Source organism: Girardinichthys multiradiatus, chromosome 6, assembly GCF_021462225.1.
Source record: "Girardinichthys multiradiatus isolate DD_20200921_A chromosome 6, DD_fGirMul_XY1, whole genome shotgun sequence".
NCBI classification, from domain to species: Eukaryota; Metazoa; Chordata; class Actinopteri; order Cyprinodontiformes; family Goodeidae; genus Girardinichthys; species Girardinichthys multiradiatus.
In genome coordinates, this window is record NC_061799.1 from 12893444 (window position 1) to 12910417 (window position 16974).

At 38.6% G+C, this 16974-nt stretch overlaps 1 protein-coding gene across 3 annotated transcripts in view; it reads left to right on the forward strand.

Annotated features, from left to right (window-relative positions):
* Nucleotides 1-16974, forward strand: part of LOC124870076 — a 260321-nt gene that overhangs the window by 230040 nt on the left and 13307 nt on the right. For all 3 annotated transcript variants that reach the window (XM_047368529.1, XM_047368528.1, XM_047368530.1), the window contains 2 exons: nt 2731-2852; nt 11528-11645. In XM_047368529.1, the coding sequence (XP_047224485.1) occupies nt 2731-2852; nt 11528-11645 (240 nt within the window). The remainder of the gene's footprint in view (nt 1-2730; nt 2853-11527; nt 11646-16974) is intronic.

Here is a 16974-nt window from a genome sequence, read left to right on the forward strand (position 1 = left end):
TAGTAACTGAGATTTCTGCCTTTTGCAGCCTCCAACTTTCTCACAGAATTGCCTTCTATGAAGCTATATCCATCTTCCAATCAACTCTGACTATTGTCTCTGTCCCTGCTGAAAAAAGGCATGCTCACAGTATGATGCTGCTATCACCTTGTCTCACTGCAGGGATAGTCTGTTCAGGATGATGTGTAGCATTAGTTTCCTGCCTCACCAAGCATTTTGCATGCATGCCAGAAAATTAAACTTCAATTTTGTCTGACCTTCTTTTATATGTTAGCATTTGGGACAAACCTGTAAACATGAGTTCTTATGGCTCTCTTTGAGCAACGATTTTCTTCCTGAGGCTAGATTTAACTGTCCACACATTCTCCTGCCTAAGCTGTGTATCTCTGCACCTCCTCCAGAGTTCCTATTTTTTTGCATCACTAGTGGCCTTTATTTATTTTTTTGAGTAGGTAGACAGGAATTTGGGGGAAGACATGGAGCACTGGTCGCCGGGGTTGGGATTCAAACCAGGGACAGCTGCGTCATGTAGTAAAGCCTCCACACATGGGTTGCACGCTCTCCCGCTGTGCCACGTGCCGCGCCCTCTCCAGAGTTACTCTTGACTAGTTCTTTAAATAATGCTGTCCTTTCCTGAACTGTCAGTTTACTCTTGGTTTGCAGTTGTACCACACTCTTTTTATTTTCACATAATGGATTTAGCAGTGCTGTGCGAGATCTTCAAATCGTTGTTTGTTTTCTAACCTAAATCTGCTTTAAACCTCTCTATATCCTTGTATGACCTGTTCATTAGTCTTCATCATACCTTTTGTTTACTAATGTTCTCTAACATGAGTTATATCACAATTATTACTAGTAAATTTGTGTTTGCAACATATTAAAATGTAGAAAAGTTAAAGGACAAAAAAGCATATAGACGATACAGTTGAATTAAAAAAGAAAAGCTCAATATTCCTCTATAGCAACAGCTCATTATCCAGTGAGAAAATAGACCAACTGGTGGAGATACTGTTTTACATTTACAGTGGTAGATTTTAAGGGAATGTGTGTCTGTTAGGTGTTTCAAGCCATAGTGAAGGTCTGACAGCAACAGTGCATCAAGATCATTAGCTGGCAAGGAAAACTATGGCTGCTAGTTCAAATAAACACTCTTTCTGTTTTAGCTCACCTTACCTTGTTGGCTTTTTGGGTTGTCTCTGTGAAATATAACTGGCAAAAAAAAAGTATTACTCTAAGTAGCGAAAATGGGAGCAATGAAGTGAGATAATAGCACCTCATTTTAACGTTAAAGACAACTCTTCTAAACCAATCATTTTTATGCCTTATCAAATCCAAACTTTCTCTCATCTGCCAACACTGTGGCAGATCACAAAAACAGTTAGATGAATCATCTTATTAGTCACTCAGTTTTTCTGTAGCGCTGACAATCATCTTTGCTGATGCCAGGTTCCAGCTCAGACTCACAGAGTGCATGTACCGAATGGGTTTTTTAACAGAATGTGATTATCTATTTTCTGCTTTGTTCTTTGGTATTATTAGAATTAACACCAGCTTGGTGGTAAATCCTGGCTCAGCTCCAGTAGCATTTTTTTGCTGGTTGCAATTCATTAAGGTCCCAATAACACAATACATTTACAATTAGTGTTTTTTTGTACAAGCGAGATCATTGTTAAATAATGCCACCCACTGTGAGCAATGAAAGAAAGTTGTTTTCCTGCCAAGTCTTGTCCTGGACAAAGTTAATGTTTGCTTAAGATCTACTCAGGGCTGCTTGTGGCAGGAGAGCGCCTGAACAGATGAGGCGGCTGCACAGCGAGCTCCTATCTTGAATAATGAGCTCTATCTAATAAACAGACTGTTGTTGGCTGTGTTGACACAAACACAGTGGGAGACCTGCCATGGCCACAGGCAGGCCTGCTCACCCAGTGGCATTACAGCAAGAGCTCATTTTCAGCTTCTCAGTGACGGGGACCAGTTGCTACCATCCGTGACGCGTTGTTATTTCTCCGCGTTGAGGAATGTGGTGTGGGAAGTGTATGTACATGTGTGTATCTCAGTTTATAGAAAGCTTGGTGGGCTGTTTAGTTGGATTGGCTGCCCAGACAAATGATGAGTACCACTGAGCTTGGAGTTTTTTATAGCAGCATACTGAGGAGACTCAGACTTTATGCATTTAACACTCTGCCATGAGAACTTTATGGCCAAGTATGAATACGGCCAAGTGATTGTAGAGTGGAAAAGCTAAAGCCAATCCATTTAAACTGCACCCTTGTGTAACTGCATGCACATTGACTGCTCTCTACATTTATTTCTGCTTGATGTCTCTCTTTCTTTAAAAACACACATGCACACTCGACACTCTGAGAAGCTTTGGCAGCAACTTGAACACTTTCATGTAAAGAAATCTTGACTGCTATAGAAGCATCCAGCTGGGATCCAGGGAGCTGTAATATGAGCCAAATGACACCAAGTGTACCATAGCTCCTTTAGCCAAATGAGTGCTGGCTAACGGGATCTTAGAATTGTTGAGGCTTTTTGGACTAAGACTAAAATGTTTGATCGTTCCTATGAGGACAACTGCATGGAATTAATCAAGCGCAAACCTGCATCCAAGTGTGTGGTGTTTTTTTATTTTTTTTATGTTCAGATCATTCTCAGAATGCAGATAAATGTTCAGATGTTTTTCTTGGCAACGTTATGATGTATGTCCCTGCTCTTTGCCTTTTCCAGACAATCCCAGCCAGGTGTCCAGAGTTCTGGTTGCAATAGAGACATTAGACCTCAACGACAATGCACCCGAGCTCGACAGGCAATACACAACAGCCTTGTGTGACTCATCCAATGCTGGACAGGTCAGTATTGGCTGAACATTAAAATATTTGTTCTAAAACTGTGTTGCATGTTTCTCATAAGTCTATGTGTGATAATCTCCAGACAGACAGAAAAAGGGGTAAGTTTGCCCACCGTATGGTTAGAGGTGCTTACCAAAGTTCGGCTTTAGAGTAAATATTCATTGGTTTTTTTTTCAGCTTTTGTTAAACAAAACCCATTCTGCACATTTAGAAGGAAGGAATGATGTTGTTATTATAGTAGAATTATCTGCTTCCTGCATGCTAAACAACTTAAATTCATCCGTTCATCTATTTGTTTTATTGACTCTTGTATCTTGTTCAGGCTCTGAGAAGGGCTGGGACCTAGACTAGCTATCTTGGTCTCAGCAGGCAACCATTGGGGTTCAACCTGTGCAAACCACCGATCCACAGGACAAAAGAATACAAAAAATCAAACAACTTTGTGCACACACTTACAGCTTATCAGCATAAAAATGAGAATAAACTGAAAATGCAACATTTCAGACCATAAAGGGAATCTGCAAACCAGTTCAATTCATCCTCCATACTTTGTTTATTTCTTTGTTTTGTTTGTTCTGATTTGTTGCCTTCAATCACTTCGCCTTGTCGCCAAAAATATACATTTTGGTCTCATTTGACCAACTGACAATTTTTAAGGGGTCATTTGGTTGCCTAAAATGTTAGTCTTCCAACTCTGTGCAACGCACATCCTGTCTGTATTTTTTCCAATCATTTCTCATTATGGCCAAACAAAATCCACATTTTGGTTTCATCTGTCTTACAGATAATATAAAAGACAACACTTAACAGTGTTGCATTTTTTTCCCCATATACTGCATTTTGCCCACAACTCTACATTTTTGCCTGATCTGGTAAAACAGTATTGTATTAGAGGGCTTTTAGTTTGTTTGGATTTACATTACTTAAACAAAAGGTGCATCAACATTATTTTCATGGGAAAGAGAAACCTGATCCATAATTTTGTTTTTGCTGGTTATCATTTTGATAACTTCCTTTTAAACAGTTAATCCCTGTAGAAACAGAGAAGGTGAGGTCAGCTTTTAACATGGTTTTATTATTTTTTATTTTATGTAATGTCATAAATAATGAAATACAGTACTGAAAAATGCAGCAGGTTTCTGTTAAATAAATTTATCTATCTTAGGTATGCTTACCTTTTACAATGTTTTTTTTTTATTCAAATCATTCATAGGAACACCAAATTGAAGATCTTTTCTGCATCCTGATTGCATTTTATGTAATTTAGAGAACAAACATATCTGTGTAAGGTGTCATTAATGGGGTTGAACGTTTAAAGACATCAAAACCTTAAAGTTTAAAGACTCGTCTGTAGATCACTAAGGAAAGATTGTGTCAAGAAAGCAAAAATGTGAAGTACAACAGGACAGAAGCCAGCTAAGCTGATGTACAAAGGGCTGGGGTCAGACTAACTAAATGATCAGTGTGACTTAGATTAACAGTTTCTTTGTGCGGATGAAATCACAGTACAACAATCAAAGGGAAAAGCCACTAATCAAGGCCTTTAGGTCGAGTGGGTTCTCAACAGCATTCCTCTCTAAACTGTATGAGTGCCTGCTGCAAGTTTGCCCAAATTCTGCTAAATAACTCCACAAGAAGCACATTTTCTCTGATCTGACAAAGCAGAGATCCACTTTGATCACAATTCCCCAATATCTGTCTGGATGGAGGAAACTGGACCTTGAGTTTCTTCTAATTAAATCCATCCAACAGTCAAGTGTATCCATTGCAGACTTATTCTGTGATGATCATATTCTGCTTCAGGATGTAGAGGACTGCTTAAACAGAGAAGAATATGCTGGTACATATGCAGTGATCAGTAAATCCTTTGCAGATGATTTCACATTCCCTAGTTATATCTTGCTTGTTAACTTAAATATTTTCATTTGGAACTGTCTTCTTAACAAAAAACTAAAAAGCTAACTTGATACATTTTGATGCATAAATGTAAGAAAGTTACGGTCTTTCTTCTGGCTAGAGCCAGTGTGTCACCATGATCCTGGGCTGAAGGGAGCAGGTAACCATAGAAAGATTAAAATTTTCAAGGCTAAAGCAAGACATGATGATCTCAATATAACGACAAGGGACAGCACTGGATGCTTACATTAGCATTTAGCTTCCTCACACTGTACCAAAAACAGCAGGTAAAGGGTTATGGGACAGTTTTAGGACAGTAACCCTATTCAGAGTGTAACAGTAGGCAGGTTTAGGTTGTTTCATGCAGGTTGAATATTTAATAAGAGGTCTCAAGTTTCTCTACATGAATTCTTATAATAAATGGAGAATACACCTTTATTTGATTGTAAGGTTAAAAAAACTCAACTAGGTTGGTCGCTCAGGCATTTTGAAAGTTGGAGGAAAAGGACTGAAGGACATCTCTAAACAGTTTCTAAGAGTAACATTTGAGAATGGGGTGCTTGTAGAGAGCTGCTTGCAGGATGCTGGTTTGTTCCGTAAAACATCTTTAAAGACACAAACTGCTCTATACCAAACCAAGTTTTATGCTCTTGGGATTATGACCACTAGTTTAAGGAAAGGAAAAGTACAACTTAGTGTTTCAGTTCACCTTTTCTTTGGGATTTCCAATATGCTAAGGGACACTTGCCTTTTCAAATGTAAAATGAGATTATGGAATCTAAGGTGGTAAAGAAGAATTAAGATATAAAAACAGGTAATGACTGAAATAAATATAAAAACATGGGAATTTTGTTTCTGGAATAATGCAGCCCAACATAGTTTTCTATAAGGAGGACCACTGTTTAAGGTCTGCTGTAGGGCTACACAACTTATTGCAACATCACTATATGCATTATTCATATCATAAAGAACTGCCTGAACTATGGTTAATGTAAGCTAATTTTCTGAGGACCATGCATTAATTCTCTCTGTTTTTGAAATTATTTGGAGACATATGTTGTGTTATGCAGCATAAGCATTTTTAGGTAAATAGGTTGAAAACGCAATAAGAAATAAAAGCTAACTTGTTTCTTTTCTAAAACAACAGACATCACCCAGAAGCAACTTTTTCTATAAAACCTAGAAAAATAAAGATATATATTTTTTTCTACTATCTAGATAGACTACTTATTATTTGGGGTATGTGTTTGCTATAAACCCAAAGCAGAAGGACATTAACAGAATTCAATTATTTGTTTCTTTAGTGTAGACCATATTGCTATCACAACATCCACCAACATTGTCGCATGTTTCCCAATATTGTGCAGCCCTAATTTGGTTGACATTGTTTAACCATTTAAAAAGGTCTGCCTTAAAACAAAAACTTGTACTTTGTGTTATTGTGATTCCTATATTGGTGAGCTATTCTTTGGCTGTTTTCATCTACAGAAAAACTTCTATGCAAATTCAATTTAAAATGGTAAATGGCCTCAACTTGTATAGCGCATTATTTAAGTCCCCAGAGACCCTAAACCGCTTTGTGCTACAATCACTCATTCACTCATTCATACACACATTCAAAAACTGACAGTGGTGAGCTACATTGTAGCCACAGATACCCTGAGGCACATTGACAGAAGTGAGGCTGCCACATACAGGTGCCACAGAGCCCTTTGACCACCATCAGCAGGGAAGTCGGGTGAAGTGTCTTGCCCAAGGACACAACGACTGAGGTGGACAGAGCAGGGGTTCGAACCAGCAACCCATCAGTTTCAGGACGAAACCGGTGGGAAAAAATATGGGGACTTGAAATAAAAAGTAACACATCATCAGCATAAAGTGATATGTTGCGTTCTGAAACCTCTCTAAATACCCTCAATATGTTCACAGCATTGAAAGGAACATTGCCACGGATTATGATAACTAAATACAACTCTAGGAATGAGGTGGCAACACTTTCATGTGCCTCATTTAGATGGGAAGCTTTACACTCACATTCTACAAAACCAATGATAATGTTTTTGAGTAAGATGATACGCTCACAGTGCTGCTGCTTGCAACTTATTTTCCACTACATAACAAGCATATTTTGAAATGTCACCGGTTGTACCATGTGTTCCCACCGTGGGGACAACTTCGCAAACCAATACTCCTATACTTTTTCATTGCTCAGTTCTCAGCTCAGCTACTTTTTAAGGTTGCCAGCTGTGCTAAAGATTGCAATTTGTCAAAAAGCTGTGAGACAAATTTATGCTTTTATAGTGGCAGAACTGCTCCTGCTGTAGGTGTTATTGGCTACATACATTGCTCTATAGGCACATTACTGACTGTGGACCAGCAGCAGAAGCAGCCGATGGACTCAGTAGAAAATCATTGTAATAAACATTTAGAATAAGAAAAACTGTTTTGCTGTCAAGGAATGTGGTGAAAAAGGCAAGCTGGTATCACAGTGTGATAAATAAACATAGAACTTTATATTCTCTGCCAGATTTAATTTTATTAATCACTAAAATCCCTGTAATTTCTGAGATTGCCATGAAGTAATAACCTTAAGATAAAGGATTTTTAAATGATACAACATGATGCAAATGCTTTTATTTAAAACAGACAAACAACAGTTAATCCTCCTTTGCACCATAATATAACACACTGAATGCTGCAGTTATAATAATGTTATCTACAACATAGATATTAGTTATTTTAATACTTATAAGTATACAAAAGCAAAACTATAGAATAACACCAATACCTTTCATAGTATTTTTTAATGTAAATGTGCCTGTTGCTCAGAATATTATGCCTCTTTGCTGTTATGCTGTCATTTCAAAACACGTTGCCTTTATAATGGGTGGTGCTTCTTTAGCTTCAAAGTCATGATTGTTCATGTTCTTATAATGCCAATTATAAGAAAAAAAAGGTAAAAAAAAACTCTTTAGGCCAGGGGCCTGCGGTTTGCATAAAACAAGTGGGGGAGGGTATTGTTATTTTATTTTATGCTCCATACAGTTAGAGAAATCTCTGAAGCTACTGCGGGAATAGCAAGACATACAGTGTGTGTGGTTTTAATACCATACATTTTAAAAACCTTGGTATATTTCAAACCATTAGCCTGTGCTGGGTTTCAGTACAGACAAAAGTATTATTGAAGCTTTACTTGTGTTCCTGCATGTAAAAAATATTGTACATAAAGCCGTTACCCAATCATGTCAATATAATGGTCAAAGTTGGATAAGGGATTGGGAAATCTTTGTAGACATGTTAGTATTTTAGGAAAACTGTGTTTAGTTTAAAGCCATTCCATTGAAATTCTGATTTATTAAGCCAGACAAATTGGCTTATAATCACAAATCGCAAGGGTCACAAATCATTGTCCAGTTCCATTGTAAGTAATGTTTATAGATGTTTATAGATGTGCATTTGCAGGTTCTTCTACATTGGGTACAAACCTGCTTACCTGTTAAGCTGCCAAAGAAATTTTGAGCCGAGTTATTAAACCAGGCGTGAAAGACTGTTTAACTGCCTGCTGTTTCAACACAATGGACAACCCATGAGTGACTATTAAGTCATTAAAGTCTATCATGCAGCAATAACAACTTGAACTTGATTATAAACCTGCTGAGGGCAACAGCTGTTGTGAGTGTTCCCCTTTTGATAATCAATCAGGGTTATTTTTAGAGCAAATCACCTTTTTAATGTTACGTAACTGCAATTACATAATTAAATGTTTTTATTATCTTCATTTTTGGGTGTAAAAGATATAGAATAGCCTTGGAAATGCCTGATGCCTTTGGGGTCTGTTTTTTAGTAAATGCAAGTTGCAACTTTTTAATACAAAAATTGCAACAAACACTAGTAGTTGCTGGCATAAAGCAACATAAACAAAATACAGAAATCCCACCAAGGATTGGTTGAATTATACAATGAATACATCAGATATATTTTCCAAATATCACACTGTATTTGCATTTAGAACAAGTTATGAAACTCATGCCGAAACAAGCAATTTGTAAGCACATTATTCATTAATTGAAAAGGGAATTAGATGAAAGCGTCTTGATCTTGTTTGGAGTGTTTTTAATTTTTACTTAAAAAATGAAGTATGTCAAAACAGCTTTCTATCAAATATGGAAGTGTGCTATACTCGTGTATATAGGAGCATAAAGGGTTTCATGATACAAAGCTAAAACTTGTGGTTGAAAATAAAAAAATTGGCACAAAAAGATGTCCAAATAAGGACATTGTATACTGATCTCTAAATATGGTTAAAGGTGGTTATTTTCACAAAATGTTCTTTCCTTCCCTCATGAATGCACCAATTGCGTAAATTCTTCAGCCCCTTCTGCAGAGATACACTACCACGACATGATTCAGACAGCACCATAGTTCCTAGTTTTTTTTCCCAGAATTGTTTCTGGCTCTCAAGCTTCCCTTATTTTTTCTCCAAATGTAATGATGGCCACCAATACAACATATTTGCGTGGCCAAAGACTTTAATTTTAGTTTCAGCAGACTGAGGAACATGTTTCCAGATAGTAATCTGGATATTAATATATAACATAATCTGGAAGTCCTTGTCCCTGCGTGGATATGCAAAATGTAATCTGGTTTTTGATGTTGCTTTTGAAGTAATGACTATTGTAAACAAACGTTTCAACTGCATAAACCGGTCCTGCTTCTGTGCAATGTTCTCATGCATTGCAGTTTGCTGAGGTGCAAGTTTAATGCTAGCATGTTGTACGCTCTGTTTTGATATTACTAATTACTAATTTGGCTCACAGCACCCTTTTAATGCTTCTTCATTTGATTGTTTTCCTGTTTTGTAAAGTTAAAGCTTTGCTTTGATTATCGTATCTTTTACCCTCTAAACACTGGACATTCGTGGACATCTTCTAATGGCTATTTAAGATAGACTTTTTTAGCTCCTGATTTTGTCCATATTTAGCCTAGTGAAACAACATCTCAAGAGAGCAAAGTGTACTGGAGTCAAATTCCTTGTTTGTCTGTACAAACCTGGCAAAAAAGGTGATTCTGATTCTGAAGACACTAGTCAGGACTTTGGGTCTTCAAGGGAGACAATGACCATATTCGTACGATGAAAATGGTTACACAGTGGCTTCACGACAAGATGGTCAGTGCTTTGGATTAGCCATCATAAATCATTGATCTTAATCCCATTTTAAATTTGTGGACAGAGATGAAAAGGTGTTTGTGAGAAAGGCGACCTACAGACCAAACTCTGTTACAGCAGTTCTGTCAGCAGAAATGGACCAATTTTCCTGCAAAGTACTCTATCTTAAGAAGCTTGTGGAAGGATACCCAAAATGTGTGGTCCTAGTCATACATCTTAAAACCCAAATCTACCAAACACTAAGGAGATATATACAGTATATCAATTTCTGAGTTTGAAGAAAGCAACTGAAAATTATACCTCACTGTTCTGGCAGTTACCAAAAAAAATGTATTTTGGAAATTCTAACTGATCTAAAACAGAAAATGTTTTGTCTGATTTCATGTCAGACAGTTAGAAAACAAATGTTGTGGGTCTTTTTATACAGTCTATGTACACATTGGATTTCAACTGAAAAAAATAATAAAAGTATACAAAGTTTGGCAAAACAAAGTTGTTTGTAGAGGAAGGTAAGTCCTCCTTGGCCGGTTATCAAAATGCAGCAGCTATTCCTGGTGTAATTAAACTCCTTCTCTTAGACCGTCTACCTTCTTTCCACTTTCCTTCATGCTTTATTCGTATTCTTGTCTATTTTTCTGCACCATGGTTTCCTTACTTGATCCCATCTCAATTATAGAAATCTTGTCTTCCCTCCTCAGTCTCGCCACAGAAGCCAGCCTTTTGCTCTTGCTGTTTTTATGTTCTTCCCTCCATCTTCTGTATTTCACGCTGGCTATAATTTGGTGTCTTGGCCCATCTGTTGTTTTGGCTGCTGTTTTCATTGCTCTGCTTGAGTCTTTGTTGTTTCGCCACTAAATCTTTCATTCTGTGGCAACGGCGTTGATTTATGTGCGATGCTCGTGTTTGTGTCTGTGTATATTGTTATTTGAGCGAGTGGGAAGCAATTCAAAAAGATTATGATGTCTTTCACTCTGTTAAAGTTGCGTGTTCACGTCTTGGCTTGACAAGTCATTAGACAAAACGCCTTTGAATATTCACACCAGAAGCCGATAACGTAGTGGGACTGAACACAGCAATTCTTCTGAAGGCCTTTAGACGCTGACTAACTCAGAGAGCATGCAGCTCCATTCATCCCTGCATTCCTGGCTTGTAACTAGCACTCGAAAGCATTCCTGAAAAAAACATATTGCATAATGACAAGCAGAGTTTTTCATTAAAAAGAAATTACCCGTCACACGCGGGCTGCGGGAGATTTCTTTTAGATTAATTTTGTTACCATTTCCAGTGAAGATGCTCTTACTAAATTGAAAGCCACACTTCACTGTATTTGTGAAAGCTGATTCACATCAAATGCAGTTGTTTATTTGGTGTAGCAGACACTGCTCACTTGTGTCTTTGTACTAATTGGCTTGTTATGATTCCTGCCGACATGAGCTAATGGTTCATTGCTAAAAGCACGCTCTGTGAAGTGTTTTCCCATTGCTTTTCGTTTTTTCTTCCCCTCCTCTCTACATGCATCCCCTCTTTACACCACAAACCACACTCATACACACACACTGATTCATACCAGCCCCTAACACAGTCGCTTACGCTCTCTATCGCTTTGTTTCAGGTGGTGCAGGTGTTGCGCGCGATTGATAGAGATGAGGGAGGGAACGACAGCACTGTGTATTTCAGCATCCCTTCAGAATCCGGTGTTGCCCTCAACTTCAGCATCAGAGACAGTGGTGGTAGGTATTCATTCTTTACTTCCCAGGTGTCCTCTTCTTATTTCTTTCTTTTTCTATTTTTCTGGCAGACTGACAGCTTTTCTGCACTTTGTCAGACTCTAAATCCCACCTGTTTTTTACAGACATTCTCTATCCCATTGCTGCTTATTCACGTATTCTTCCTTCTTGCACTTTCAACTCAAGTTCTGTTTCGCTCTAACTCCCTCTTCTTGTTTTCTGTCACTGACTCTTCATTAATCCATCAACCAACACTGGCTGTCCCTTTGTTCTGCATTATTATCCTTCTTTCTTTTTAGTTTAGTCCCCTAGTTTGATTTTGCTATTCCTGCTGCATTCATCTTTTCACCACTGTAATGTTCACATACTGTTTTCTCACAACGCTGTAAAAAAATGTCCAAACAGCTTCATTTGATTTTGTTCTTCAAAATAGAATTTAGAAATATTTTCTTTTTATTAGTTTTTCTTAGTCTTATGCCTTTCTGTTTGTGTAGCTGCTGGTTAGTTTCTCCACTGCAGAGGTCTAAACCTTTCTTGCTGCACTGGACAGCATATACCATACCACTGACCTTGTGTTTTATTCTTGGGATGAGCCAGTTTCTGCCTGAAAGTGTTGTTTGGTTTAAAATGCACCAGAATATGATGCTTGAAAATATCCTAGTTTCTTGGATACTCTGGCCACAGATGGAATGACGATGTGCTTCTGCTTCTTCTTCTTTTCTCCTTAAGTGAACTGAATTCAGTGTTTTGTCAAAATTCTGGATGAATTAACATTGGCACAGTAAGGGTATCTACAGGTGGTATCTGGATGTGCTTGTGTTCCTTTTCCTTTGCTTTGGTTCTTATAGGGACCTGTTCTACTGTATGCTGCAGAGTTCCAAATAGTTCATGTTCCAGTTGTTGGTAAGATTCAAACGTAAGTACTGGTCCCTGTGTTCGGGTTTCCCTATAGACTTCAGTGGTAAGACTTTCATATCTCGCAGACTGTCTAAAAATATTAGCTTGTTATCTTTGGCACTCTCTCTAATGAACCTGATGTTGTTCTCCACTGAGTGTATTCAGTAAATGCTTCCACTTCTTTGACTTGAATTATGAACCCTGTGTCATCCACATATATAAACACTTGGCTAAGTGTTGTTCCTTTGTGGAAGTTCACTGGTCTGCTTTCCACTTTCTGCATAGAAAAGATCCCATGGCACATCCATGCTTCAGTTTGTAGTAGTCGCCCTTGTAGTTAAAACTTGTGGTGGAGAGTAAGACATCCAACTGGGTGCAAATCTGGTCTGGGGTGGTTGGTCCCGTCTTATAGCTCGATAGCAGCTTACATCCATGTTTGCATCAATTTATAATCACTTTGGAAAATCCAAAGATTGTTTTATAGGAACTTGCATTTTCATTCACAAGAGTACATTTTTCAGCTACACAGTGTAGCAGTTCTTAGGACTGCTACTTTGCAACAAGCTGGTCCTCAGTCTAAAGTTCAGTCATGTCTTTATGCACGTCCCATGCATACCTAAGTTCTCTCTGGATACTGCCGCTTCTACCTACCATCCAACAACATGGATGTTAAGTTAATCGGCCACTCTAAATTGCCATTGGTTTTGTATGCATGGCTGTCTTTCTTATCTCTCAGTGTGTTGCCCTGGGGTGCACCAGACCCCTTGAAAGTCTGGATGGAAGTGTCCATTTTAGCCACACAAGCAAATAAATCTAATATCATCACAATTTTGAATTTTTTTTCAGATAATACAATATATAAACTAGGTTTATATCTGAAGTTCTATAGCTTAAACCTAAGTCTTGTTGGCATATTGAGGCATCTGGGTCTTTGCAATACAAAGCTTGAAACTTTTTTTGAACAGCTATTTGTCCCTTGATTAGAACACAGTGATGGATCATGGATCAGGAGGATAAATCCACTGACGCGTGGTTTCAAAGTCCTCTTTGAAGTGTCATCCAACAGCAGAACAGAGGAACAATAAGATCATATTCTGTTCACATAAGGACAGCTTGTCACAAAAAATATGCCTCATTATTTGCTTTGTTAGAGAAGAGAATGATCTGATCTGTGATTTCAATCACAAGGAAGACTGGGGATAATCACTATTGTCATGTTGGTGCAACTCTGAAGTACTATTCATGTTGATAAAGAATGCTGTTGATATTTTCCAGCATTGTTTTTTTTTTAGGCCTCCACAATTTGATATGGAATTTTTTAAAAACATCTTCCATGTATACAGGTCCTTCTCAAAAAATTTGCATATTGTGATAAAGTTCATTATTTTCCATAATGTCATGATGAAAATTTAACATTCATATATTTTAGATTCATTGCACACTAACTGAAATATTTCAGGTCTTTTATTGTCTTAATACGGATGATTTTGGCAGACAGCTCATAAAAACCCAAAATTCCTATCTCACAAAATTAGCATATCATTAAAAGGGTCTCTAAACGAGCTATGAACCTAATCATCTGAATCAACGAGTTAACTCTAAACACCTGCAAAAGATTCCTGAGGCCTTTAAAACTCCCAGCCTGGTTCATCACTCAAAACCCCAATCATGGGTAAGACTGCCGACCTGACTGCTGTCCAGAAGGCCACTATTGACACCCTCAAGCAAGAGGGTAAGACACAGAAAGACATTTCTGAACGAATAGGCTGTTCCCAGAGTGCTGTATCAAGGCACCTCAGTGGGAAGTCTGTGGGAAGGAAAAAGTGTGGCAGAAAACGCTGCACAACGAGAAGAGGTGACCGGACCCTGAGGAAGATTGTGGAGAAGGGCCGATTCTAGACCTTGGGTGACCTGCGGAAGCAGTGGACTGAGTCTGGAGTAGAAACATCCAGAGCCACCGTGCACAGGCGTGTGCAGGAAATGGGCTACAGGTGCCGCATTCCCCAGGTCAAGCCACTTTTGAACCAGAAACAGCGGCAGAAGCGCCTGACCTGGGCTACAGAGAAGCAGCACTGGACTGTTGCTCAGTGGTCCAAAGTACTTTTTTCGGATGAAAGCAAATTCTGCATGTCATTCGGAAATCAAGGTGCCAGAGTCTGGAGGAAGACTGGGGAGAAGGAAATGCCAAAATGCCAGAAGTCCAGTGTCAAGTACCCACAGTCAGTGATGGTCTGGGGTGCCGTGTCAGCTGCTGGTGTTGGTCCACTGTGTTTTATCAAGGACAGGGTCAATGCAGCTAGCTATCAGGAGATTTTGGAGCACTTCATGCTTCCATCTGCTGAAAAGCTTTATGGAGATGAAGATTTCATTTTTCAGCACGACCTGGCACCTGCTCACAGTGCCAAAACCACTGGTAAATGGTTTACTGACCATGGTATCACTGTGCTCAATTGGCCCGCCAACTCTCCTGACCTGAACCCCATAGAGAATCTGTGGGATATTGTGAAGAGAACGTTGAGAGACTCAAGACCCAACACTCTGGATGAGCTAAAGGCCGCTATCGAAGCATCCTGGGCCTCCATAAGACCTCAGCAGTGCCACAGGCTGATTGCCTCCATGCCACGCCGAATTGAAGCAGTCATTTCTGCCAAAGGATTCCCGACCAACTATTGAGTGCATAACTGTACATGATTATTTGAAGGTTGACGTTTTTTGTATTAAAAACACTTTTCTTTTATTGGTCGGATGAAATATGCTAATTTTGTGAGATAGGAATTTTGGGTTTTTATGAGCTGTATGCCAAAATCATCCGTATTAAGACAATAAAAGACTTGAAATATTTCAGTTAGTGTGCAATGAATCTAAAATATATGAATGTTAAATTTTCATCATGACATTATGGAAAATAATGAACTTTATCACAATATGCTAATTTTTTTAGAAGGACCTGTAGATTCAACAAGGTACTGGAAACATTCCTCAAAGAGTTTGGTCCATATTGACATATATCATCTCTCAGATGGTGCAGACTTGTCGGCTGCACATCCATGATATAAATCTCCCGTTCCCCCACATCCCAAAGGTGCTCTATTGGATTGAGATCTGGTGACTGTGGAGGCCATCTGAGTACAGTGAACTCATTGTCATGTTTCAAGAAACCAGTCTGAGATGATTCGTGCTTTATGACATGGCGCGTTATCTTGCTGGAAGTAACCATCAGAAAATGGGTACACTGCTGTCATAAAGGGATGGACATGGTCAGCAGCAATACTCAGGTAGGCTGTGGTGTTGAGATGATGCTCAATTGGTACTAAGGGGCCCAAAGTGTGCCAAGAAAATATCCCCCACACCATTACACCACCTCCACCTCTGGCATCAACAAGGCATTTGCGCCCACAGAACTGCTGCTCACTGGATATTTTCTCTTTTTTGGACCATTCTCTGTAAACCCTAGAGATGGTAGTGCGTGAAAATCCCAGTAGATCAGCAGTTTCTGAAATATTCAGACCAGCCCGCCTGGCACCAACAACCATGCCACGTTCAAAGTCACTTAAATCACCTTTCTTCCCCATTCCGATGCTCGGTTTGAACTGCAGCATTTCGTCTTGACCATGTCTACATGCTTAAATGCATTGAGTTGCTGCCATGTGATTGGCTGATTAGAAATTTGCGTTAACGAGCAGTTGGACAGGTGTACCTGATAAAGTGGGCAGTGAGAGAAGATGTTCTGGTCACATGAGATCAAACCCACAACACTATTTTTTGGCAAAAACTAAAACTGTACATCACATGGATCACACCATTATTGTTATTATTATTATTTTATTTTTTTGGGCAGAAAAAGAGAAACTGTTCAGAGTAGATGGTAGAAGACATCTGCAGCCAGGGGTGGAGGTCCAACAGGAAAACATACACCCAGAGCTATAATAGAACAATTTGCATATACTTTTGTGAAAAACGGTTTGTGTGTGTGGCAATCTGTCCTGATTGATGCTGATTGTTTCTGCCTTAGGGATTGGGGTCAAGAATGATGCTATATTTGGTGACTGACAAATCTAATAAATGGGACAAGCTGCCTTCCATAGGGTCAAATAATATATTGGTGAATATAAGGCTTTGGATAGTCTCATTCTGCCCAAACATTTAGTCATTTACCACAGAATGAGCATCTGTATTGAAAGGCACCCAGGTTAGATTAATTACGTATTTTGACATGTTCTCATTTCTATAACACCTTAGCCTGTTGTGAATTTTGAAAAGGCCTTGAGCACAAGAGATACTTTAGTGCCATATCATTAACTTAAATAGCATAGTCATTCTTGATACAAATAGTTTAGTTTGTCACCAAAAGTTTGTAAGTTAATATAAAATGTTATGCAAAATGTTGAAAAAGTGGGCTGATGTAAGCAGTTAGTTTGAAATTCTCATCAGCTTA